The 26,560-nt window shown below is 39.7% G+C and overlaps 1 protein-coding gene across 12 annotated transcripts; it reads left to right on the top strand.

Annotated features, from left to right (window-relative positions):
• The first annotated feature begins 11 nt into the window (after window positions 1-11).
• On the top strand, window positions 12-25,677 carry CLK4 (CDC like kinase 4). 12 transcript variants are annotated; one of them, XM_017960190.2, is made up of 15 exons: window positions 3,721-3,889; window positions 7,413-7,573; window positions 8,389-8,455; window positions 10,181-11,017; window positions 12,082-12,304; window positions 13,408-13,498; window positions 13,894-13,960; window positions 16,989-17,105; window positions 17,193-17,359; window positions 17,960-18,054; window positions 18,310-18,439; window positions 20,485-20,567; window positions 23,544-23,623; window positions 25,010-25,100; window positions 25,191-25,677. In XM_017960190.2, the coding sequence occupies exons 4-15, from the start codon at window positions 10,965-10,967 to the stop codon at window positions 25,329-25,331; spliced, it is 1,338 nt and encodes a 445-aa protein (XP_017815679.1). In that variant the 5' UTR covers window positions 3,721-3,889; window positions 7,413-7,573; window positions 8,389-8,455; window positions 10,181-10,964; the 3' UTR covers window positions 25,332-25,677. The 12 variants fall into 12 exon arrangements, with proteins under 12 accessions (XP_021795733.1, XP_017815678.1, XP_003900662.1 ...); XM_009209673.4 differs by having other exon boundaries at window positions 3,750-3,889; window positions 10,959-11,017; XM_021940041.2 differs by lacking the exons at window positions 3,721-3,889; window positions 10,181-11,017 and adding an exon at window positions 12-103.
• The last annotated feature ends 883 nt before the right edge of the window (window positions 25,678-26,560 follow it).

Here is a 26,560-nt window from a genome sequence, read left to right as displayed (position 1 = left end):
AAAAGCCTTCGATGATATATTACCTTGGAAAGTGGTTTTTTAAGACAAACCTTTGATCTTGCTGAAAGATGGACTCAGATGTTTGCTCTAATGACTAAGTGAAGTAAGTTGCTATGTACGTTGCTGTGTAAGTTGAAGCAGTCAGTAGAACAGATTAAACACAACAGCTTTGGAGCAAGCAAGGTCTGGGTTTGAATCCTGATTCTGGGACTTGATAACTGATCTAGGGCAAATAGCCAATGATCACTTTATAGGATTCAGATGATTAAATGAGATCATGTATATAAAGTGGTTAGCACAGAATGAGTATTTGATAGCTAAAAGCAAGTCTAATTAGTAAATATCAATAACGAGCAGCTAATAACAGAGGTTATAATGGCAAAGGTTTATACTTTTGTAAAGGTTACTCTATAAGATAATAAGCTTTTAATTTACACAATAATTTAGATTTTTACTCTAGAACTTGGCTTTCATATATGAGTGTTTTCTGAAGGTAAGTATGTAGTATACATATCCTGGAATGTGTGATGAGAATATTCCTCTGGTTGCTCTTTGAAGCTAAAAATTTCTTTTTTTTTTTTTTTTTTGAGACGGAGTCTCGCTCTGTCATCCAGACTGGAGTGCAGTGGTGCTCTCTTGGCTCACTGCTGCCCCACCTCCTGGGTTCAAGTGATTCTTCTGCCTCAGCCTCCCAAGTAGCTGGGAGCACAGATGCTCACCACCACACCCAGCTAATTTTTGTATTTTTAGTAGAGACGGGGTTTCACCATATTGGCCAGACTGGTCTTGAACCTTGTGATCCTCCCGCCTTGGCCTCCCGAAGTGTTGGGATTACAGGTGTGAGCCACAGCGCCCGGCCACAAAATGTCTTAAACTAGTTGTTTTTGTTTTTGCTTTTGAGACAGGGTCTGGCTCTGTCACCCAGGCTGGAGTGCAGTTGCACAATCTTGGCTCACTGCAACCTCTGCCTCCTGGGCTCAAACCATCCTCCCACCTCAGCCTCCCAAGTAGCTGGGACTACACGCATGCACCACCATGTCCAGCCAATTTTTTTTCTGTATTTTTTGTAGAGATGGGGTTTCATCATGTTGGCCAGGCTAGTCTTAAACTCCTGGGCTCAAGTGATCCACCCACCTCTGCCTCCAAGCTGAGATTACAGGCGTGAGCCACCATACCCAGCCTTTGACTAGTTGCTTTTGACACGAGTTAACCTAAGGTTTTTTTGGACATACTTGTTCTTGTGTAGAGATGAAACCACCAGATTAGGCAGTGTTTCTGGTATTGGTAGTAGATTCTCAGAAATTTAGATAAATCTTTTCATTAAGTCTTGCAGGTAACTGACTTAATAGGAAGGGTTGAGGCTGCCATGTAAGGGTGGTAAGCTAACTGGTGCAGTGATCCTGGGATGAAATCTCTACCTTTAACTTACTCACTTTGACCTTAAACCAACTGAGCAAAATAGCCCAAAGCAGCTTATGTAAATGACCTGGAAAGATTTACTGGGTTCTAGGTCTGAGATGCCAAAGACAATATAAATCAGGTCCTTGTCTCCAAACTAAGCACAAAGCCACAGAGAGTGACTAGGGGCACCATAGTGCTGCATCACACAGCATAGAAGTGCTAGTCATTCTCAGCTTCCTTCTGATCACTACACACTTTTAAACACTAGACCTTCTGGTGGCATACAAATTAAAACACTAAAGTGAGATAAATGTAATTACAAAGCAGACTCTACTATTGGGTAACAGTGTGTGTGACATCTATAATATAAAGGCCTCTGTAGGTGGCATTTCAAGGTGGCTGCTTTTTAACATAGTGTTGCTTTTTTGAGCAGAATTGTGGGCTGTCCTGACCACACAGTCTTATAACCTCATGAGGCAGGATCTCTCATACTCCATGAAACAGGAGAACATTCTCTAGTGCCAGCTTGAATTTACATTCCCATATGCTGCAATTTGAGCACCACTCTACCTTGTACTATCGCCCAGACCAGTAGGCTCAAAATTCTAATAGATTCCCTGGAGATAGGATGTGTAATCAATTGTAGAACCAATACATTTCACTCTTTGGGCAAAATCTGTTAGCATACCAGGTGGCTCCAGATACTCCACTATTTGAGGACTTCACATCTCACTGGAGTAGTCAGGGGCAGGGAAATGGGTGGGAACTGATGTCAGAGACAGCACCTTAAAGAAATGGCCCTTCAAGGATGAGTAAGATTTAAATTTGTAGATGCAAAAATGGTGGCTATTCCAGACGAAAGTAATATTTGTTTCATTCTGTAGCATAAAGAGTTTATCCTTCCAATTTTTCAAGTTTCTTTTTCAACTTCACTTCTTGGAGTGCAATCTCCATGAAAATTCAACTCGTCATGTCAACTTACTTTCTGAAATGCTGTACAATCTCCGAGATTTATCTAAATTTACCCTACTTACCCAAACCAGATGGCATAAGTTTCTATAATGTTAGATCACTAAAGGCATTTCTGTTCCCTCCTTTTACCTAACAGGATAACACGTCTCCCACATGCTATTGGGCTAATACCCACAAGAGTTCAACCCTACCCTCCCAATTTTGATTTCTGGCTTTCCCTTTTATCCAGCGAATCCCCGTCAGAATACAGAACCACCGCCCCACCCCCCCACCCTGCCCGCCGTCCCCTCGAAGATCTGCAGTCTAACCTTACCTAGACCCTTTCCCTCACTTAAGCCCTCCCTTGCTTTGACACCCTATTCTTGGTTCTCTTCCTCTCCTGCTCATTCCTTCTCAGGCCCCTTTTCCTCTGGCCATTAAGTGTTTCCCATAGGGCTCCGACTTTGACCCTCAGAGTTCTCATGCTCCATACTTACACGGGGAACTGCCTGGGGGCTCTCAGAACTGCAGAATACCTTATTTGAGGTAAGCAAGCCCCCTTAACGGACCCTCACTAGCTCAGAGACATTTTTCTGCCTTGGTTGAATAAAATCAGCCCGCGGGGACAAAAAAAAAATAAAATAAAATAAAGGGGAAAACTTCGTTAGGGAGACTTCCAGCTCCCTGCTCTGCTCAGGAGGTAGGGATCCTGACAGGAAAACCTTGTCAGGAGTCTCCATTGAAACCTCCTGGGTTTTGTTTTGTTCTGAATAGGAGCACGTGCCTTGAAAAGATAGGCACCCCGTGAGCTTGTTTTCTGGGACAGCCTCTTTATCCGAATCCACCTTAGACTGGAAGCGCCAAGTGGGCAGGACTACAAGCACCCAGTCCATGGAACAGCCCAGGCACCAGCCAGGCTCCGCCTTGGGCGGTTTGGGGGCCGTGGTCGCGTGCCGGCTGCTTCCGGAGTCCAGGTCCCGGAGGGGGCAGGCAAAGCGCGATGGCGCGGCGCCCTCGGCTGGGAGAGCAGGAAACCGGGCACCAGCCGGCTCTGCGGAGAGGTGCCGCGCTCAGCCTAACTCCACCTCAAAGGGCAGACACGCGTTACACACTTAGGGCGGGACACGGGCGTTCCTTCCTGGTTCCACCCAAGCCCGTCGAGACCTTAAACACCTTCTCCGCCCAGAGGCCTCGGGACGGAGTCGGGGCGGGGTCGGGAGGGAGTCGGGGCGGGGGCGGGGGCGGGGCGGGGGCGGGGAAAGGGGAAGAAATGCTTGGGCCGCGCAGCCGCAGTGCAGAGGCTCGGGTCCCGCTCTTACGTCACGTGGAGCCCCGCCCTTACGTGGAGCGGCGGGAGCGCGCAAGGCTATGTCACGCAGGCGCGTTCGCGCGGCGTAGGTGGCGCTAGAGGCGACCCGGGGGATTGTAGGGCGACGGCGCTGCCGCCATTTTGTGGGGTGTTTGTCGCAGCGGCCGAGGAAGGAAGACGGCAGTTTGGCGACATTTCTCGCCCGAAGGGCCATTTGCTTTTGCGGAGGTAGGGTTGCCGGTGGTGTGTGCGGGGCCAGGCGGCTGTCGGTCTTTAGGTCCCCGAGCCAGGTGTCGGAGAAACGACCGCGTTAGGGGCCTGGGCTTGTGGAGCTGAGGAGTTCTGCGGGGCGCTGCTCGGCTGGTGCACGCCGGAAGCACCGAAAGTTGCCTGGGCGTCGCGGTTCTGCCGCTGACCCTTCTCTGAGGGCCCTGGCCGCTCGCGTCGCGGCTCCGGAGGCCCTGGGCTGGCCGTGCCCTGCTGGCTGGCGAGCGCGGCTCGTGGTTAACCCTGTCGGGACCTCTTCCAGCCGGCGGGCGCGAGGACCTGTCGGGAGACTTTTCGAGAGCCGTCTCCGGCGTTCGTGTTGTCGGAGATCAGGTCTTTCCCTGGATTCCTGGCCTGGGCCGTTTGTAGCGTTTGGGGGGTTTTCCCGAGTCAAGCACTTGCCCCTGTGTTGAGTGCGCCAGAGGCACTGGCCGGGTTCCCGGGAGCCGGGAGGTGGGTACCGGGCGTCCGCGCAAATCCAGGTGGTTGAGAGCAGTAGGTGCTTGTGAGAGGTGGAAATTTGCGGAGGCTACTCCTCTGTGCTATACTGAACACAGCTTTGTTGCAGCGAACCTGCATTTCTGATAGTTTTGCATCTTATTATCCCTGGTTGCCTAAATAGCCCAGATATGCTTATGCGAGCCTTAGGAAACCGCCCCGCAAACTGAGCTTGCCAGCCACTTTGTCTTGCTTCATAGCTGTCCTGTGCGATTGTGCTTTTTACACACCCCTGCTGGCTTGTAACCCATTAAATGCAGTCCTCTTGGAGCCCTCCAATCCTAAACTTATAACCTATTTCGATGTTTTTAAGCCATGTACATAGCGTTAAGTTGTCAAGAACTACAGGATCTTAAGGGCGGTGGCGCTGGATCTACATATGAGACGCATTGTGTCATTAGTTTTTGAAAGATACCTGGTTATTCTAGCACGCAGGGTCCTTTATTTATTAGAGGCAGTGTCATGATTCTAGATAACTTCTTTTTTGTGTATGCGAAGGAACCTTACCACATAGAACCTGGGTGGGGTGATCTTTGTGCCTCCAGATAAAATATTTTTGAACATTGCAGGGTGAGTGGGGGAGGTCAGAGGCTGGGACTAACAGCTGAATTAAATTTGAAGTAGCGAACTTGAGAAAAATTTTGTACTCTCACAAGGGAGCTCGTTCTTATTTTAATGTTTGCATATTAACTCATAATTTGAGAATTCTGGTTTGCTGGAGGTTAGCTGGTTGTGGCAGACTTACAGTAGAAGAGGAAAAAACAAAACTGAGGCAGACACAGAAGTCTTGAAAAAACTTCATAATAATGGAGGTTGATAATAATAACCCTCGGTCATCAGATGTGATTTTGCTTGCTATGATTTAAAAATATTTAACCAAGCTGAGTTCCTGATGTGGTTAAAATACAACTTTGGTATTTGACGGAACGGTTCAGAAGAATTGCACTTGAAATTTATTTATTTATTAATTTTTTTTTTTTTTTTTTTTGAGACAGGGTCTCACTGTCGTCCATACTGGAATGCAATGGCGTGATCATGGCTCACTGAAGCCTTGACTTCCTTGGGCTTCAGTGATTCTCCTCAGTAGCTGGGACTACAGGCTCAAGTCACCATGTGCGATTCATTTTTTGTATTTTTTGTAAAGGCAGGCTTTCACCTTGTTGCCCAGGCTAGTCTCGAATTCCTGGGCTCAAGGGATGAGGCGCCACTGCGCCCAACCGTAAATTTTTCTTGATAGCTCTAATGAAGAAAGTTTGTGTTCTGGCCTTTTGCCTCAAGTAAATTTGTGCTGTTACTCATGTCACGTTCCAATATGGAAGTAACTCCATTTGTATCAAACCGGAATGCTCACTTCCATTGAGACGCTAACAAGAGTTTTAGAATTTCTGTTTGACCTGATCAGTGCCTTCTCTTCCTCTGTAAAGTAAGCTAAGAGCCACATTAGAAGGATGTTTGATGGGTATAGAATTAGAATCAGCAAGAGAGTGAATGAAAATATCTGACTATCTGGTGGCAATCAGACTCTGATGGTGTGACACATACTTTCTTGTGGAATACCTCCCAGAAGAATTGAAGCTGCCTCATTTCAAAGCCTTTAATCCATTTAAAATCATTTAAATTTCTACTTGCATTCGTTTGCTTATTAGTCATTTGGGCAAGCTGAATGAGGTTAACTAAGTGGATTTTACTCCATTTTAGCTTTTTTCAGCTCCTTACTGAATTGTGAAATTCTTCTCTTTTTACCATTTAAACTACCCTGTTTAGCAGAGTTTGGACCTGATTGTGCTTTGGAAAATAATTAAGATGGGGAGAGACAGATAGGGGTTATATTGTTTGAGCACAGATGCTGAGCCTGGAAGGAACCAGGTTATGCATTGGAGTTTGTAAATAGAGTCAGATGTCACTGTTATCATTTGATTTCACTGTGACCGTGCTTCAGTGTGCATCCTTGTAGGCTGATTTCTTTTTCAGAGTTACTTCAGATTTACTACAAATAGATTTTAAGTTTAAGAATAACTGCTGGATAAGAAAATGAACTTGTTGGATAGAGAAAATGAGTTCATAAAATCACATAAACATTAAAAAAAATTTTTTTGTAGAGACGGGGTTTCATTATATGTAGCCCAGGCTGGTCTGAAACTCCTGGACTTGGCCTCCCAAAGTTCTGGGATTACAGGCATGAGCCACTGCACCCGGCCTAAAATCACCTTTTTATATGTCTTCAGTTTCTCTGTTGAATATTGTGTTCTCTCCACACAGAACTAATATTCTCAAAGCTTAGAGTCATTCTGAGAGTTAGAGAGAAGAACTGTGGAGAATTTGAGAAAAAAAAGCTTCATCATTGAATAGCTCTTCACAGTTAAAACAAAGTCACCTCCCATATTTAGTATCCCTAAGTATTTTTGTCTCGCACTAAAGTTATTTGTATTACAGTAATTTGCCAAAGCTGCATGACACTGTGATATTATTTCTCCTTAAATCAGCTCACATTTTAATGTTAACATTTTTAAAAGAAAATATGTCAATGACTTAATTGGAAAATCACTAATAAGTAGAAAGTAACAAAACAAGATAAAACAAAAAAGTTATTAATTTTTAGCTAAATACTCTTGTCTGCTGGAAATGGTACCCCTGAACCTTTTCATTTGGCCCTTTTTTTTTTTTTCTTTTTTTTAAATTTTTAAAAAGTCAGTTTGCAAGTGTTAGTTGAAGACAAGCACCAAGCTGAGAAGTTGTCCTGGATGTAATCAGAATTCAAAAAAAATGTCTTAAGGTATCAGTATTACCCATAGTTTAATACTAGATCTCTATGCCTCTTAGCAGTCATCTGACATACCAGTGCCTTGGGAAACATTACCACCTAAAAAGAATTTGGAGCCTCTAAGACCCTGTGTGTTGGGTTTTGATAAATAATATTAATATATATAATATTTTACCTATCACACATCTATAACCTCCGCAATTCCCTTTTCATTTCTATCAACAGATGCGGCATTCCAAACGAACTCACTGCCCTGATTGGGATAGCAGAGAAAGCTGGGGACATGAAAGCTACCGTGGAAGTCACAAGCGGAAGAGGAGATCTCATAGTAGCACACAAGAGAACAGGCATTGTAAACCATGTCACCAGTTTAAAGAATCTGATTGGTAAATCAACTCTTGAACTAGTAGCATTGTAGCTCTAATAGTTTTAAATGATTTGTCATTTGCTTGTATAGCTTTCATCTGTCAAATTGTTTTATAATTCAGTCAACAAATACTCATTTAGAAAATATTTGAGTACTTATTTTAGACTAGACTATAGGTGCTGAGGCTGCAGCTGTGAATAAAACAAAGTTCTTATCCTTATGTATGTCTGTCTCCCTGGGAGTGGTAGGAGACAGTTGATCAGTAAGTGAATGTAAAATGTATTAAATAACATGGTGAGTCCCAGCTGCCAGTAACGTGACTAGGGAGATGACACACAAAAAGTTAAGTAATAGTGATCGAATGCCCAATGCGTACCTTTAATTTGTATATAAGAGGGAGACGTGTATGTTGTAGTGCTCATTAAGTGTTTCAGAAATCAGATAGGGTTTTATAGGGGAGGAGTTACTCCAACAGAGAAAAGCAACGTGTATTATTAGTCACTTATACTGTATTGAACAGGTTATATTTGTAGATGAGGCCAAGGGATATGTTTGTTTGGGATTTTTAGAAGCTGGCTTTATTTAAGAACTATTGTTTTCATAGGTAGTACCTAGTAATTTGGGAAATGGCCTCAATAAAAAACTTGCAACAGCATGTGTCCTGTTGTATTGTATTCTTACCAGTGTAAAATTTGGAGGTAATACATTTATATAGAATTAAAGGAATCTTAAAGTTCTAAATGATTAAAGAAAGGCTAGGTAGGTTTCTTTCACTGTTTCATTAATTTCCCTTTTTCGTTTGTTTTGTTGGTTCTGTTTTCTTGTTTTGTGCAGATGTTCCATTGGGACTGTTTACCAGATTGCTTTCTAAATTAGCCAGCTGGGGTTACTTTAAAAAACAGTATGTAATTTCTTTCCTTCTCCACGTTAACAGACTTGTTCTGCCAAACTGAGCTTATTTGTAGTCAGTGCAGACAAATCATGCTTCATACACATTGTTATATAAGGGGAAGGGTTTATGGCAGGATTTCAAAGACCAGAAATAATTAATATTTAATGTACAGTATACTAAAGAAAACTATCTGTAGCCCACTATTAATAAATACAAAAAATCCTAAGGCTTAACGTCATAGTACTAGTTACTCATAGGATAATAGGATAATTATACGTTATATATGTAGAAAGGAAGTGATACGAGTGATGAACAGTTCATTCATGCTCATAGTTAATTACATAAACATGATACTGAGTCCAGTTAACCACCAGGCCAATACCTTCTTTGACATTGGTACCAGATGTGTTTGGTGGTCAACATTCACCATAATCCAGAATGTTCTAATTTTGAAGATCAAAAACTTTGAGTGTTTTTATAAAATAACAAAAAAACTGAAAAATGCAGAAAAGTATAAAGATGGTAATCTCTATAGGATATTAGTCCCCATTATTTAGCTGTAAAATTATAATTAAAAAAAAAATCTTTGTTTCTAAATCTTTGCTGCTGATTATTTCCTGAAAATACACTCCAAGAAGAAGCATTTTTAAGGTAAAGGATATGAACTCTTAAAAGTTTCTTGCTACAGGTTCATATTTCTTTTTCTAGAAAGTTTGCCAAATTATACAATGTGCCCCTTCATGCTCTCACCAATCTTGGCTGTTTTGAAAGGCCAAGAATAATGTTTTGATTAAACTGAATTTTTAAATTTCTAACAAATTTGTCCACTGTCACATAAGTATTGATCATTTGAACGTCTTTTTATTCTTAGCCTGTTTATTAAAGTATATTTTATTGATTTAGAAGAGCTTTTTATGACATATTATTTTAACCATTTGTCATATATATGTTGCATAGTGTCTTTTCTTTATGATTTGTCTTTTGGAGGTAGCCTGTGAATTGGTCTCCCTTTCTACAGGCTTAGTTAATCCATTCTGCATTAGAAAGACTGATGTGGCTGTAAACCCTATCTTTATATTGTGCGTAGAAGCCTGTAACATAAAGTATCAAGTCTTAAAGCAGTGATTCTCCAACTTTAGTGTGAATAAGAATCACCTTGGAGGTATGTTGACCAGATTTAGAGTCAGTGAGTATGACTTGAGGCCCAGGGTTACCATTTTTAATAAGAACTCCATATTTGATATTGCTGATAAATAGACCGTCTTTTGAGAAATACTCTTTAGCCTAGCATGCAGGGCTTTTAATGATGCTATTCTCAGCTTACTTATTTGTCTACATTCCCCTGTGTGAAAATTGCTCTTGCCGGGATTGCCTTTTTCCTGAGTAATGCATAGACAAATCCATCTCTAAGCCATTGTGGCTAAAAGTGCCATATGAATTTAAGATGGTAACATGCCATTCTTCTCCACCGGAATTTCTTCTGTATTCTATTTTGTCCAAATCCTGGCTTCCCTTTAAGATGCAACTCTATTTCCATCTTTTTTGTAATTATTCTCTGACCATTTTAAACAGATTTTTTCCCCATCTCTGACTCTAAGCACTCATGTGTTGTAACTTTTTAGAATTTCCTACATTGTTGGATTTTGTTTCATTTTTATGTGAGTAATCTCAAATTGTTCATTATTTGTTGGCTGGGACTTTGCCTTATATAATTTTTTTTTTTATCTCCCACAGGACCTGTGGATATATAAAAACGAATGCCCTTACCCTCATCCGTCTTGGCTATTTTAAAGGCTATAGTGAAATATTCACTGGGCATTCAGTGGATATTTTAAAAAATTAAATCAGTCTGTTCATCCTGTCTACCCTTTCCATAGCCTGTGTAATTCTGTAGACTTTGTTTATATAATCTCTCAGCCTTGGTCATTGGCCATTGTCTATTGAAGAGACTCTCATCCTTTTAGTTTGTCCTCATGGTGTTCACTCCATGTTTTGTTACTCTATATTATTGTTTATGGCTTAGCAGCTCTAACTTCATGCAGTATTCCAGCTAAAGATTGTTAGTGTTAGTTTTTTCTAGTAGAAGGATTTTGGACTTTTATGGGAAGGATGCCCTTAAGAGTATGGTCACTTCTAGCTTATTGTGTTGGTGGTCTCTCCCTGACAGTTCCAAGCCAACTGATAAGATCTCTAACCTAGACTGCCCACAGTCTTACCCAAATATCCGGAGTTGTTTCTCCAATAAATACCACTTAAAGCTGATGCTAGGGAGAGAGAACCAGGTTTCTGTATCTCCCCAGCCTGGATTTGATACTAGCCCTATTGGGTAGTAGTTGTAAAGATGCTTCTATTTCTGCCAAAACGAGCCCCCTGGGAAAAAGAATGACATCATACTCTGGGGAAAGGAAAGGGGTTGGTGAGGGCAATCTAGTCAACATCCGTCACTCCATTGCTTGTTAGGATTATTTTAGCCGATTTGTCTGACTGGGCAGGTGTCCCCTCTCTCCCTCAGTGCTCCATGTGCATCCCTCTTGAAGCTTCGCACTCTGTTGAAGAGGACACTCATCCCAGGTAGAGAGGGGGACGGGAAACTGGGCCAAATGAATCTATGTCCTTTTCTTTCCATCAGATCAAGGCTACTTAACTGGGATCCATTGACATCCTGAGGTCCATGACCTATGAAAATCCTTGCCCAGTTTTGTTTATGTGTTTCTTGGGGAAGAGAGTCCATGGCTTCCAGCAGATTTTCAAAGGGATCTGTAGATTAAAGCACTATGGCACTAGAGGATGGTGGCTTCTGTTGTTTCTTACATACTTCTCAAACAGGAATGACAGGAAATTAGAAGTGCAAAGGGAAGTACGGTGGTAGAACTACTGTAATTCTAAACTGCAGGATCCCTTTCGTTCTTTAGGGGGATATATTTTAGATGCCTTTGGCACATGGGGCAGTCCTCAAAAGCTACGTTGTCTATATCTCAAACAGGAATAACAAGGCTAGAAATGCAAAGAGTAGAGGAGACATGATAGATGATGTGTGTAATAATATTGGCTTGTATAATAGCGGTTAGAAAATATTTTAGTTTTTGTCACTAATGTGCTATACAACCTTGGCAAATCATTTTTCTTCTAGGGATCCTAATTTAGTCGTCGGTAAAATGAAAGGGCTGGAATACATTTAAGGCTCCTTATAGCTCTAATGTACCTTTCATGAAAGAATTCTCTGTGTGCCAGGGATATCTAAAATGCTCTTACATTAAAAGACAAAGGAATCTTTTTTGTCTGCCTCTGATTGTACCTCTGTGAGAGATTAAGACAGCTTAGATACAGGTGCAGAAGGTAAAGGAACACTTAATCAAGTAAACACTGGACCTAAATTAATGATGTGACTCAAGCTTTATTCCTCGGTGTGAAATGCTTGTCAGCAATCTCTATAATGGGCCCATTTGCTTGTTTGTTGAAGTAAAATTATTTCTTAAGCTTTGTGAGATAAATATAAATGCTAATTCATCTGTTTGAATTTTTTTCTTATATTGAGTTAGCTGTTTAAACCAAGAATTTTTGAGAAAAATGTTTTGTTTGAACCACATTATTGCAGAATGAAGAGAATAATTTGAAATCTTTTAATGTGTTTGCAGTCATTATTTAGAAGCAAGGTCCTTGAATGAGCGAGATTATCGGGACCGGAGATACGTTGACGAATACAGGAATGACTACTGTGAAGGATACGTTCCTAGACATTATCACAGAGACATTGAAAGCGGTTATCGAATCCACTGCAGTAAATCTTCAGTCCGCAGCAGGAGAAGCAGTCCTAAAAGGAAGCGCAATAGACACTGTTCAAGTCATCAGTCACGTTCGGTATGATTGATTTTGTTTTTATTTTGAGTGGAGTTTTATTTGTGTGTACTCTTAATGAGCTGATAAGTTTCTAATTTTATATATATATAAAATACTATTTGGATATATTATAATTGTATTTATGTTACTCAAATCCTTAAAGGAAACCTCCAGATTCTTGTAGCTGATCTATATATTTATTAGCCCTCGTTTGCCCACATTTCCTCATATTCTGCAGACCAGATCATGAGTTTATTGATTTTAATAATAAAAATATTTTTGTATTTGTAACATATTCTTACAAAAAAATCATGCACCCATCTTTCATCTTAAGCATTTTTTTTTCCCCTTAGAAACCCTTTATCTGGTACTTGAAAACAAATGTGAAACATTGCACTGGTGGATACCTAAATGTTACTAACCTACATAGAGCATAGTTCCATAGTACAGTGCATCATTGTCTGCAGTGAATTCTTTTGAAGTTGTGAAGATGGGTGCTGAATGGGAAACATCCAAATAGTCTGCCCACCCCTTTTTTTTTTGTACTCAGACATCTTCACCTGCTTGAACAGTGAACTTTGAATTAGTTTCTCCCCAAGTTTTCTTCAGTAAAACTAGTTTTTATTAGATTGAACATTGAAATTAACTAGCCTTTATTTCCCCTTTTATTTTAATCATGTATATTTTAAAATATTGCTAAATTAGAATAATTTCAAATAGTCTTGACATTTGAAAACATTTTTCTGACAAACTAGACATCTCAATTCACAGCATATGCTATTTATAGCAAGAGATAAGTAAATCATGACATTGCATTCTTTAAATTTCAGACTTCAATTAAATCAGTATTTTAAAGAGACAATTGTGTTGTTTTTTTCTATTGCCACTTTAAGTATCTTATCTGAAAATCTGTTCCTTGCCATGTTTTTCTTCTGTAACATAAACTGTGCCCTGTGAATTTCTGGGGACTGAATTTGAAATTGCTCCTGCCAACTGTTCGTGGCCTGGTGCTTATCTGAATGCCTGAATATCTCCCCGCTGAATGAATTGCGTATTCTGCCCTGAATTCACTCTGATATATTGATTGGCTGGACGATCTTGGTGCTGCCCACTTGCCGTTCCAGAAGAGCCACCGAAGGAAAAGATCCAGGAGTATAGAGGATGATGAGGAGGGTCACCTGATCTGTCAAAGTGGAGACGTTCTAAGAGCAAGATGTATAGAATATTTTTCAACACTTTTTAAACTTTGCAGAAAGAATAATCTTTTTAAGAATAGTTTGTCAGCGGGGGGCTAAAGAACTCTTCATTGCTTTTTTATTTTGTTTTTTGTGGGTTTGTTTGTTCTTTTGTATTTCTTCTTTTCTGTAGAATTTAAATATTTCTATTCTAAAGTTCCAAAATAATCAGTGGAATTTGAGATTAGAGCAAGAAAGATAGCTCTATCTAATTGTTTTTGTAGCAGCTGAAACTAAAATAATTTGAGTGCTGAAACCTTAGTTATGCTTTGATAGAGATCATTTGAAAATATTCCACACTTAAGCATTCATTGTTTGAATAACTAGACAATTTGTACTCAGGTACTTACACCTCTTTTTCCCTCCTCACTTTAGATGAAATCGTGGACACTTTGGGTGAAGGAGCCTTTGGCAAAGTTGTAGAGTGCATTGATCATGGCATGTAAGTTTGTTTTTCCCTTTTTGAACATTCTGATATTTTTGGTGGGGAAAGATTCATAATTTAGATGACATTTTATTTAATTAATTAATTTATTTATTTGAGATAGGGCCTTTGTTGCCCAGGCTTGAGTGCAGTGGCGCCATCTTGGCTCACTGCAACTTCTGTCTCCTGGCTTCAAGTGATTCTCCTGCTTCAGCCTCTGGAGCAGCTGGGATTACAGGAGCCTGCCACCACACCTAGCTAGTTTTTGTATTTTCAGTAAAGATGGGGTTTCACCATGTTGGCCTGGCTGGTCTCAAACTCCTGACCTCAAGTGATCCACCCGCCTCAGTTTCCCAAAACGTTGGGATTATAAGCCTGAGCCACCGTATCCAGCCAAGATGGAATATATTTTAAATGGTAGCCACGTGTTTTAGGGGGTAAATTACTTACCAAAATTTCTTGAACTGTGTATGATTAATTTACCATGAATGTGGATCTTAAGAATGCTGACTGCCAGACACAGTGGCTCACGCCTGTAATCCCAGCACTTCGGGAGGCCAAGGCAGGAAGATCACCTGAGGTTGGGAGTTCGAGACTAGCCTGACCAACATGGAGAAACTTTGTCTGTACTAAAAATACAAAATTATCCAGGTGTGGTGGCACGTGCCTGTAATCCCAGCTACTTGGGAGACTGAGGCAAGAGAATCACTTGAACCCGGGAGGGGAGGGAGGCGGAGGTTGTGGTGAGCCAAAATCACGCCATTGCACTCCAGCCTGGACGACAAGAGTGAAAATCCGTCTCAAAAAAAAAAAGACCAATTTCAACGGGGAAATCATTGAAATTAAAGTGGATGTTTAAGTGAAGGAATTTCCCAGAACTCTAGAACTGAGGGCCTTGACCCTGTATACAAGATTTGGCAATTTCAGATTGCAGAGGCAATAAAGCATGTCTAATCTTAAATGTTAAGAGTTAGCTTCCTAAACTATAAAGAAATTTTATCATCTAGGGCCTAGAGAATAAAGTTTGTGATTTGACCCTTTCTGCCTCATTTTACTGTTTTCCTCTAGGACCTCTATTTTGTGGCTTGCAAACTTTTTTGTAAGTGAAGCTCTTAGAACTGTAGTGAAACTACACATTTCTAAAATGACTTAAAATTTTTTATCATAAATTATTTGGGAAGGATGTAATTTCCAACTGGATGTAAATATTAATATTAAGAAATAAAGCTTACCTCTCTTTAAATGCATTTGAGGGAATCTAAATACCATAGCAGCGTGGCACCTACCATCATCCATAAACAAACTCTTCTTGAATACTTAGAAATGTTTTATTATTGAATTTATTTTCATTTCACTTTCCATAAATATTTTCCTAAATTATCCCCACATTTTGCTTTTCTGTAACAAATATGTGAAGGTAAATTGAACTTTAAAGTATTTTGAAATATTTTCAGACTTACAGAAAAGTTAATAAAATAGTTCAAAGAATTCCCATGTATTCTTCACCCAGATTTTCCAAATGTTAACATTTTATAAGATTTACTTTATCATTATACATACATATGTTTTCAAATTTTACCAACTAATCTGCAGACTATATTCAGATTTCACTAGCCATCCCATTAATGTCCTTTTAGAATTTCTTGAAAGTCTAAGTCTTGGTGTATTTAATGAAATGTATCTGTAAAAATTTTTTTTTTAATGCGATGGGGTCTCACTATGTTGCTCAGGCTGGTGTGGAACCCCTGGCCTCAAGTGATCCTCCTGCCTCAGCCTCCCATAGTGCTGGGATTATAGGTGTGAGCCTGTAGTCACGTGTGGCACACCCCTGCACCATATCTGGCCTGGAATGTTTCCTTTCTTGGGGTGGTTGAGGCCTCTAAAAAAATGAGGACATGTAGCCATAGATAAATATCTGACTGTTTAGCATTGTTTGTTTTCTTTTTTCGTTTTTATGGATACAAGCACTGAGAAAACTTTTTGGTCATATAATTAAATAGATAGGAGTAGAAGCTTTGTCACAGTAATCTTACTAGAGTTCTTTTAAGTCTTGAGGTGTATGCCAAACATCAAAAAATTTGTTTAGTGACTTATCGGTTCACATTCATTGGGGCCTTGTTGAAAGCAATGAATAGGAAACCACTGGATGTGGAAAAAGGTTTCGTATCCAGCCATTAGAATACGTGTTTGTTTGCCCCAAATGTTTTTTATAGCCTAGGGCATACATCTTGTTATACTAGTAAGAGATGGGTATGGTTTTGTAAAGTGGAAGGGCCATAGTGAAAAAGAAGGCTTGAATGCTGGCTCATCTGTAGGTAGATTAGGTTTAAAAAGGAAGACAAAAAGAAGTAGAAGATTTGAAACATTCATGGCTCTATGCTTTTTAGGAAGCATTCTTAACAGACGCCCCAGTCTGAAGCCCAGTGCCCTCCCCTGCAGCTGTTTCAGTATACTTGCATCAGTGCATCTGCTAAGGTTTTTCTGGGCTTCATTACTTAGAGTTGGTGTCTCTTTTACCTGGATGTTTCCCTCCCAGTCTGACAAACTCCCAGCTATCTTTCAGGACTCAGTTCTGTGCTGCCTCTTCTGTGAAGAAGTCTAAGTTGTTTATGTGTCTGTCTTTTCCATTAGACTTCGAAGTACGTAGGGACACACCACGTCTTTTAATCACTAATACCTATGCATTGCCTGGCACAGAGTAGGCCTAGCCTGGTAAATGAATGAATACTTTCAACAGTAGCGTATTCTATTTTTGGTTTACAATTGTATATATATTTTAAAACTGTTGTTGTACAAAATGTAATTAAATTTAAAATTCTGGGAGCAAATGTTAAAACTCATAAGTATTAAGGGAATTATCACTTCATGTAAAGTATTTTATCAAAATGTTTTGAGATGATGTTATATGGAATCTGCTATAATGTGTTCTGAAAGATTATTTTAAAAGGCATAGAGGAACTGGTAATTAAGATTATGCTTTAGAGCATAACATGGCTTCAACTCACTCCTGTACATTTATCATTTTTATCTTAATTTTATTTTTAAGGGATGGCATGCATGTAGCAGTGAAAATCGTAAAAAACGTAGGCCGTTACCGTGAAGCAGCTCGTTCAGAAATCCAAGTATTAGAGCACTTAAATAGTACTGATCCCAATAGTGTCTTGTAAGTATAAATTTAACCTAGGAGCCATCTTATTACATGAAATATTCAGATTTGCGTAAACTGAATTATTATTTTGCTCTCTTTTAGCCGATGTGTCCAGATGCTGGAATGGTTTGATCATCATGGTCATGTTTGTATTGTGTTTGAACTGCTGGGGCTTAGTACTTACGATTTCATTAAAGAAAACAGCTTTCTGCCATTTCAAATTGACCACATCAGGCAGATGGCATATCAGATCTGCCAGTCAATAAATTGTGAGTACACTTCATAAATCTTTATTTTTATGTATGTATGTATGTATGTATGTATGTATGTACGTATTTTGAGATGGAGTCTTGCTCTGTCACCCAGGCTGGAGTGCAGTGGCGCGATCTCGGCTCACTGCAAGCTCCACCTCCTGGGTTCATGCCATTCTCCTGCCTCAGCCTCCCAAGTAGCTAGGACTACAGGCGACCGCCACCATGCCTGGCTAATTTTTTGTATTTTTAGTAGAGTCAGGATTTCACAGTGTTAGCCAGGATGGTCTAGGTCTCCTGACCTGGTGATCTGCCCCCCTCGGCCTCCTAAAGTGCTGGGATTACAGGCATGAGCTACCATGGCCGGTGATAAATCTCTATTTTTAAATATTTTTTGTGTTTTTACCTCCTTAACAATTAAGATAAATCTTTAAGCACCAGGAAACTTGTTTTTATTATAAAAGCTATATATCCAAATGTTGTCACTAAAAAAATAGACATTTTACAAGTAAAGGTGAAGCGTCTCTTAACCACTGTATCCTTTGCCAATTCTCCTTTCCTGGTAGTACAAATTAAGTTTGTAAGTGAAACTAATAATGTGTTTTTGTTCTCTTGTAGTTTTACATCATAATAAATTAACCCATACAGATCTGAAGCCTGAAAATATTTTATTTGTGAAGTCTGACTATGTAGTCAAATATAATTCTAAAATGGTAAGTTAAAGACTTGTTTTACTTTTGGTGGTTGTCTTTAAAATTAATTTAACTTGATGATCTTTGGATGAGGAATTTCACTCCTGAGCTTCATTATATCCTGATGTTTAACCGAAAAGAAGTAATCCTTCTTTGCCTTTCTCATGAGCTTATTTTGACAATCAAGAAGATAATTCATGTGCTGGCCTTTTGAGTAGTGCTATAAAATATTTCATATCTGTTGAATTTCATATTTACTCAACTGTATCTCTCTAGAAACGTGATGAACGCACACTGAAAAACACAGATATCAAAGTTGTTGACTTTGGAAGTGCAACGTATGATGATGAACATCACAGTACTTTGGTGTCTACCCGGCACTACAGAGCTCCCGAGGTCATTTTGGGTCAGTAGACAAGACACCAGTCTTTCTGATATTATAATTGAATAAGAGATTTTTGTTCTTTACAGCTTTACTGGTGGTGTGGGGAAGTATGATCTTCTTAGCAGGATTCAGAAAACGTTTTCTGTTTTCATAAAAAATGTGTGGACATTGCTGTACTTTTCCTGAGTGGTAAACGTGATACTGCCTGTGAAAGATATTTCAGGTGGTGGTTATTTTTGAACAAGTAAATCTTAAATGATCATAAGAAAACAGGCTCTGTTAGCTAAATGCATCAAAGAAATGTGATTTTGTGGCGCGATCTCGGCTCACTGCAACTTCTGCCTTCCGGGTTCAGGTGATTCTCCTGCCTCAGCCTTCCAAGTTGCTGGGCTTACAGGCCCCCTTCACCACGCCCAGCTAATTTTTTGTATTTTTAGTAGAGATGGGGTTTCACCATGTTGGCCAGGTTGGTCTCCAACTCCTGACCTCGTGATTTGCCTGCTTTGGCCTCCCAAAATGCTGGGATTACAGGTGTGAGCCACAGTGCCTGATCTAAAAAGAAAACTTTTATGAGGTCCAAGCTCTATCATTTACAGACTTTATATGTGTCAATAGGTAGAAACCATGCTCCATTATTTATTTATTTTTTTGAGACAGAGTCTCACTCTGTCACCTAGGCTGGAGCGCAGTAGTGCAATCTCACCTCACTGCAACCTCCGTCCCCGGGTTCAAGCGATTCTCCTGCCTTGGCCTCCTGAGTAGCTGGGATTGTAGGTGCACACCACCACGCCCGGCTCATTTATATATTTTATTTATTTATTTATTTTTTTGAGATGGAGTTTTGCTTTTATTGCCTAGGCTGGAGTGCAGTGGAGCAATCTCGGCTTACTGCAACCTCTGCCTTCCAGTTTCAAGCTATTCTCCTGCCTCAGCCTCCTAAGGCGCTGGGATTACAGGCACCTGCCACCATGCCCAGCTAATTTTTTTGTATTTTTAGTAGAGATGCGGTTTCACCATGTTGGTCAGGCTGGTATCGAACTGCCGACCTCGTGATCCACCCTCCTTGGCCTCCCAAAGTGCTGGGATTATAGGCATGAGCCACCGCACCTGGCCCATGCTCCATTATTATCCATTTGTTCAAATGATAGACACTGGGGTGGGGGGGTTAACAAAAATGACTTAAGTCACAGTCAATATATATTGACTTGAATATATTTCTTCCTTTATCTTTAACCTCAGTGATACTGAAAGTAATTGAAATGTCTTTGAATGTAGGTTTTATTTATACATTTGTTTTTTTAACTAAATATTTGATCTTTGAAAGATTAAAATATCAATGTGGTTGGTTCTTTCTCCTTCCCAGTTAAGTATAGATTTAAGGTGACTAGATGTTTTATTCTGATCTGAATAATACTGTCATTGAGAATTCTGAAGGAGAAAGTATATAAAATCATGTATAGACAGCCCTGATGTTTGTATATAGATCCCTCTCTGAGCTCCAGTGGGTCTGTAATTTCTGCTTATAGGTGACACTGCTTATAATTCCCATTACATTCTTTATATAATTTGTGCAAAACAGTATTATTTCTCTTAATGGAAGAAGTAACTCATGCATCAAGCTAATAATTGATAAGGGATTAGTAATTTCATTCTGAGGATAATTATAAACCTACATTTGTGCTAATAAAATATAAAAATTCTTGGACTAACCATGAACTGAGCATAATAATGGTTTCAACAGCAGTGCACTCCCATCATATAAACAGTTCAGAGACTATGGAATATTTGCACGAATTGGTTGTATACTTGGAAAATGGTAGTCCCCCTTTTATTTTGCATAACATGCACCCCTCCCTAGTTAGAATACTGTGTCTTGATGTGAGCATATGGACCATGAGAGTGTGTTGAATAGCATTTGCTGTAAAACTAAAAATATAAACCCTGAATTTGGTGTCATATTCTCCCAAATGGGTTCTGTAAAGGGAGTACCCATATAGGGAAGGATTTAATGTACTGTCATTTAAAAGTTGTTTCATAGTAAAATGTTTCTATTTGTTTTAAAATAGCTTTAGGTTGGTCTCAGCCTTGTGATGTTTGGAGCATAGGTTGCATTCTTATTGAATATTACCTTGGTTTCACAGTCTTTCAGGTACGTGGCTAGTAAATTCCATTTAATAATTCATAACAAATTGTTAAAGGCATGCTAAAGTTTTGACTTCCATATTGGAAAATTGCCATACATCATTATTCTTGAGATTAAAACTTACATTTGCAAAATGGTCATTCTTTAAAACCACAGTTGAATGAAATATTACTGTGAGTGAGTGATCATGGTTAATTTTGCATGTGATTAGTGTTTGTAACACATGGTTCATGTATGGTTCATACTGTCTCCTTTTTTACGTTGTGGAGCTCCTTCATAAGTTTGCAGCAGTGTTAATGTGGTCAGTTTTCAGTTCTGATTATGTTGACTGTCAGTGGGCCATTACGGGTCACTTACTCCTTTTTATAAAAGAATTCAGGAACAACAAGGGATTGTATTTTACTCTAAAGTATTAAGCATCTATAATGTCCTAGGCATTTCTAAGTATAAGTACATAAGGGTGAAGAGACAACATCTTCCTCAAGTCATGCAAAAGACATTGGAAAACTATTGCAGTATAGTGTAGCATTTGCTGTGATGGAACAATGTAGAAAGTGTAGATAGGGAGGGCCGGGCATGGTGGCTCATGCCTGTAATCCCAGCACTTTGGGAGGCCGAGGCAGGTGGATCACGAGGTCAGGAGATCGAGACCATCCTGGCCAACATGGTGAAACCCCATCTCTACTAAAAATACAAAAAATTAGCCAGATGTCATGGTGGATGCCTGTAGTCCCAACTACTCGGGAGGCTGAGGCAGGAGAATGGCATGAACCCAGGAGGCGGAGCTTGCATGAGCGGAGATCACGCCACTGCATTCCAGCCTGGGTGACAGAGCGAGACTCCGTCTCAAAAAAAAATAAAAAAAACAAAAAAACAAAGTGTAGGGAGGGAGAACCCAGGAAAGGTTAATAATTACTTTCTTTAGGGAAGGCATCACTGAGAACATAGGAAGAAGAGGAGGAGTTAGAAAACTGGAGTGCAGCGGGCATATAAGGAAGAGGAAATAGTATCTGTAAAGGCACAGAGGAGTGAATGAACATATTCTACTCGGGGTAGAATAGCGTTGTCAGTGTCCTGTATAAATGGGAAAATTAGAACAATAGGCAAGGATCAATTCATAAAGGACTTCAAAGACTTTGCAGGGTATTGGTTTGATCCTAGAAGTCAGTGGTTTCCAAAAGTAGACTGGTCCAAAATGAAAATGGTTGTCTGGGGTTGCCATTCTGACCATTATTTAGAGATTAGATTATCCCTCCTGCTTTTTTTTTTTTTTTAAATGTCTCTTTTATGTAATTATAGTCATAGTTGTTGGTAGTTTGCTTTTAAAATAAAAAGTCCTCAATTGGTAAAACAAAAAGTAGGAAACTACTTTCTTTTCCATTCTGTCCTTAAGTTGTACCTACATCTGAAATCTAATTTTTTTTTTTCTCCCTGAGATGGAGTCTCACTCTGTCGCCCAGGCTGGAGTGCAGTGGCGCAATGTTGGCTCACTGCAACCTCTGCCTCCCAGGTTCAAGTGATTCTCATGTCTCAGCCTCCCAAGTAACTGGGACTATAGGCACGAACCACCACATCACAATAATTTTTTGTATTTTTAGTAGAGACAGGGTTTTGTTGTGTTGACCAGGCTGGTCTCGAACTCCTGACCTCAAGGGATCTGCCCTCCTCGGCCTCCCAAGGTGCTGGGAATCACAGGTGTGAGCCCCCGCACCCAGCCTGAAATGTAAATTCTTGAAAGCTTTAGGTGATGCAACCATTGAAGAACTTTAAGTAGGGTTGTGGTATGATGAAGGTGTTGTGTTGTTTTGTTTGGGGAAGAGGGGCTGGAGGTCCCAGCTCAGCACTGTTGAAGCTGGTTTGAAGTTAGAGCGGGGCAGGGGTGTGCGGCTGTGATGAGCTGAGAGTCACTTGGCAGCAGTGCACAGCGATGGATTCACTGTTTGTGGGGCACCTCACCAGGTTTCTGTTTCTGTCTCATCCGTAGAGATCCTGTTGAACAGTGCTCCGAGTTTATAGATAAGTTTGATGTCTTAGAGTCACGGTTATCAGTCAGTTCTGGGAGGTGTTGTCTGGTTTTGCAGTGGTGAGCTGTAGGGTCAAGAAAAAGTTAAGCAAAGTGAATGCTTCCATCTGACTTATATAAAATGGATGCTTCAGGTGATTTTGTGATTATAAATCACTTTGAGTTTTAAATGAAGTACACATTATTGGAGAGGTGAGTTATATTTTAACTCCACCCTGCAAAATACTCTTAAACTAAGGAATTTCTTTAAAATGTGAAGCTAGTATTATTTATTCCTGTCATGTATCACGATTTGGAAGCAATATGCAAGGTGCACTAGTTGATAGATTCCTTCTAAAAGTATTGCATAAAGCCTCTGCTCTCCAGAACAAGGGTTAGCACACTTTGGCCCATGGTGAAATCCTGCCTGGTGCCTGTTCTTACAAAAAGAAGAAGAATGTGCAATAGGGACCATTCATGACCAGCCAAGCCTGAAATATTTACTGTCCGGCCGTTTATAGAAGTTTGCCACCCTCTGCTCTAGAAGCATACCATTCCAGCTGTAAGTCTGACAGTCTTCCGTATTACACTTTACCCAGGGCTCTGCTACTGTCTAATTTAAGGATATGTGCTTTGACATGGGTTGATAGCTTAACTTCCCTCATATATGAGCTATATGACTTTGAGGTAGTATCTTAACGTCTTTGAAATTCGTTGTTTAGAGAATTATTGGGACTGTGTGTCTGTTGCCTGGGAGTAGTAAGTGTTAACAAGTGAACTATTCATTGGGTACTGGTTGTTAATTTTCATTAAGCAGCTGATTAAATGAGGAGACAGTTTTTCTGGTAATCTTGCCCAGTTACTCTTTAAACAGTATAAGAAATACAAATAAAGAAGGAAACTGAAATTTTAGATTGAACAAGTTAATGTGTTTGTAGGGAAATGCAGAGTGCTAAATTTCTTTTTCTTGTATTTTTTAGACTCATGATAGTAAAGAGCACCTGGCAATGATGGAACGAATATTAGGACCCATACCACAACACATGATTCAGAAAACAAGGTATGTTTTTAAGATTAAAGCCTTTTGTTGGATACGTGCAGTAGCATATATTCAGACTACAGAAAACTCAACGTTGTTGTAATGCTCATTCCAAGGACTATAGATTTTGACTTTTTTTTTTTTTTTTTTTCCTGTACTGGAGGTAAATTGTAACTGCATCTTACTCCTTTTTTTTTTTTTTTTTTTGTTTGGAGACAGAGTCTCACTGTTTGACCCAGGCTGGAGTGCAGTGGTGCAATCTCAGCTCACTGCAACCTCCGCCTCCTGTGTTCAAGTGATTCTCCTGCCTCAGCCTCCCGAGTCGCTGGGATTACAGGCACCCACCACTATGCCTGGCTAATTTTTATATTTTTAGTAGAGATGGGGTTTCACCACGTTAGTCATGCTGGTCTCGAACTCCTGACCTCAGGTGATCCGCCTGCGTCGGCCTCCCGAAGTGCTGGAATTACAGGCGTGAGTCACCACACTCGGCCATGTTTTTAAAACCTAATATAATAAAAAATATTTACCTTGTGATCTAGTGCAGGGGTCCCCAAACCCTAGGAACCGGGCTGTACAACAGGAGATGAGTGGCAGGTGAGTGAGCATTATTACTGCCTGAGCTGCACCTCCTGTCAGATCAGCAGTGGCATTAGATTCTCATAGGAATGTGAACCCTATTGTGAACTGCGCATCCGAGGGATCTAGGTTGCATGCAGGTTCCTTATGAGAATCTAATGCCTGATGATCTGAGGTGGAAGTTTCATCCCAAACCATCATCCCTCCTCCCCGGATCTGCTTCCATGAAACCGGTTCCTGGTTCCAAAAAGGTTGAGGACCACTGATCTAGTAAACAAAATGGCTTTTGGGGTTTGTTTTTTTTGTTTTTTTTTTTAAACTCAAGTTTACGTTTGCATAAATGTTTTCTTAAGGTGATGTAAAAATAATACATAGAATATGAAAAAGCTTGTGTTTTGGAATCATATCACTCTAAGTGTGAAATTTATTCTGTCCTTAACCGGCTGTATATTCTTAGACAAGGTAGTATTTCCAAACACAGCTTCACCACAGAAGCCACCTAGGGAGTTTAAAGATTTCTAGCCCCATTCTAGATCTAGTGAAAACAGAATTTACAGGACTGAATCCAGGGGGCCCCTAGTTTTAAGCTGACGTTGTTCCATGTATGATAGTTAGGAACAACTTAGTTGAGACACTAAAACCTCACAGAGTGGGGGATATAAGGTGTCTGATACATAATTGTTGCTGAGGTTTTTAAAAATTGTATGCATATATATAATATAAGTCTATACACCTAGAGAGAGCTGCTTACCATGTCTCCCCTCATGGGTGCAGAGTAAAGATGTGACTCTTGTTATTTTACTAATCCAGATTTTTTGTTTTCTGTAGAAAACGCAAGTATTTTCACCATAACCAGCTAGATTGGGATGAACACAGTTCTGCTGGTAGATATGTTAGGAGACGCTGCAAACCATTAAAGGTAAAAGAAAAAAGATTAAAGATTAAAAAAATAAACCACATGTTTGCACTATTACTAATTTTTTTTAAAACAAAAACATTTCTCCCCCAGGAATTTATGCTTTGTCATGATGAAGAACATGAGAAACTGTTTGACCTGGTTCGAAGAATGTTAGAATATGATCCAACTCAAAGAATTACCTTGGATGAAGCATTGCAGCATCCTTTCTTTGACTTATTAAAAAAGAAATGAAATGGGAATCAGTGGTCTTACTATGTACTTCTCTAGAAGAGATTACTTAAGACTGTGTCAGTCAGCTAAACATTCTAATATTTTTGTAAACATTAAATTATTTTGTACAGTTGTGTAAATACTGTATGTTTTGTATCAATAGCATAATTAACTTGTTAAGCAACTGTGGTCTTGATAATGCAATAGAAAAATTAAAATTAATTTTTCTTTTTGAGATTACCATTTTTAAATACCTTTGAAATATCCTTTGTGTCCAGTGATAAATGTGACTGATCTTGCCTTTTGTACATGGAGGTCACCTCTGAAGTGATTTTTTTTTGAGTAAAAGGAAATCTTGACTACCTTATATTCTTAAAGGAATATTCTTTATATACTTCAAATTTAGAACTTTAGTTTTTTTTCTGTAATTGTTGAACGGGTGATTATTATTAACGCTAGATAAGCAGGTACTAGAAACCAAAACTCAGAAAATGTTTACTGGTAGAATTCTATTAAAGTGTAAGTGTTGTATTCTTTTTCATTGGGTGATATCAGGGTGATACGTAGACATTCATGGAAAGGCATCCAGTTTGTCCATTGTGACAGTTTGTTTAAGAAAACCACATACACACTTTATTTAAGATTAAAATCTAACTGGAAAGTCAGCTTGGAAAATGGACATTTCCAAGTATGTTTGGTGAGTCACAGATATAAAAATAGAAATTCTGATGAGAGGTTTCAGTTTTTAATACCAAGTCCTTAGGAGTCTTAACATTGGCCAGCATCTGTTTATAAAATGACATAAATATGTAAACTTGTAAGAATTAAGGTTATTAATTAGGCAATTTATGTCTGTGATCATTCTTACTGGAGAAGGAGGATTTGATTGGAAAGCATTTTGGGAAGAACGTGCTGCTGAAATTTCCATAATTTAATTGATTGGTTAACATAAACTTTGTGACTTTAGGGTTTGTTGTTGTTCTTTTACTGTCCTTGTTTTCACATAAAAACTCTACGGAGCCGGGCACAGGGGCTCACACTATAATCCCAGCACTTTGGGAGGCCGAGGCAGGCGGATCACCTGAGGCCAGGAGTTTGAGACCAGCCTGGCCAACATGGTGAAACCTTGTCTCTACTAAAGATACAAAGAATTTGCTGGGTGTGGTGGCGCACGCCTGTAATCCCAGCTACTCGGGAGGCTGAAGCATGAGAATTGCTTGAATCCAGGAAGCGGAGGTTGCAGCGAGCCG

The sequence above is a fragment of the Papio anubis genome, chromosome 5 (assembly GCF_008728515.1).
Source record: "Papio anubis isolate 15944 chromosome 5, Panubis1.0, whole genome shotgun sequence".
Lineage (NCBI taxonomy): Eukaryota > Metazoa > Chordata > Mammalia > Primates > Cercopithecidae > Papio > Papio anubis.
This window is presented reverse-complemented; position numbering and strand designations above follow the sequence as displayed.

Bases quoted from the DNA above. Each gene is read 5' to 3' on its own strand.
- CLK4 (XM_021940041.2), top strand. From the start codon at position 7,471: ATGAAAGCTACCGTGGAAGTCACAAGCGGAAGAGGAGATCTCATAGTA. The intron at 7,574-8,388 runs GTAAATCAACTC...TGTTTTGTGCAG, and splicing joins CAGTTTAAAGAATCTGATTG to ATGTTCCATTGGGACTGTTT. The intron at 17,360-17,959 runs GTGAGTACACTT...GTTCTCTTGTAG, and splicing joins GATCTGCCAGTCAATAAATT to TTTTACATCATAATAAATTA.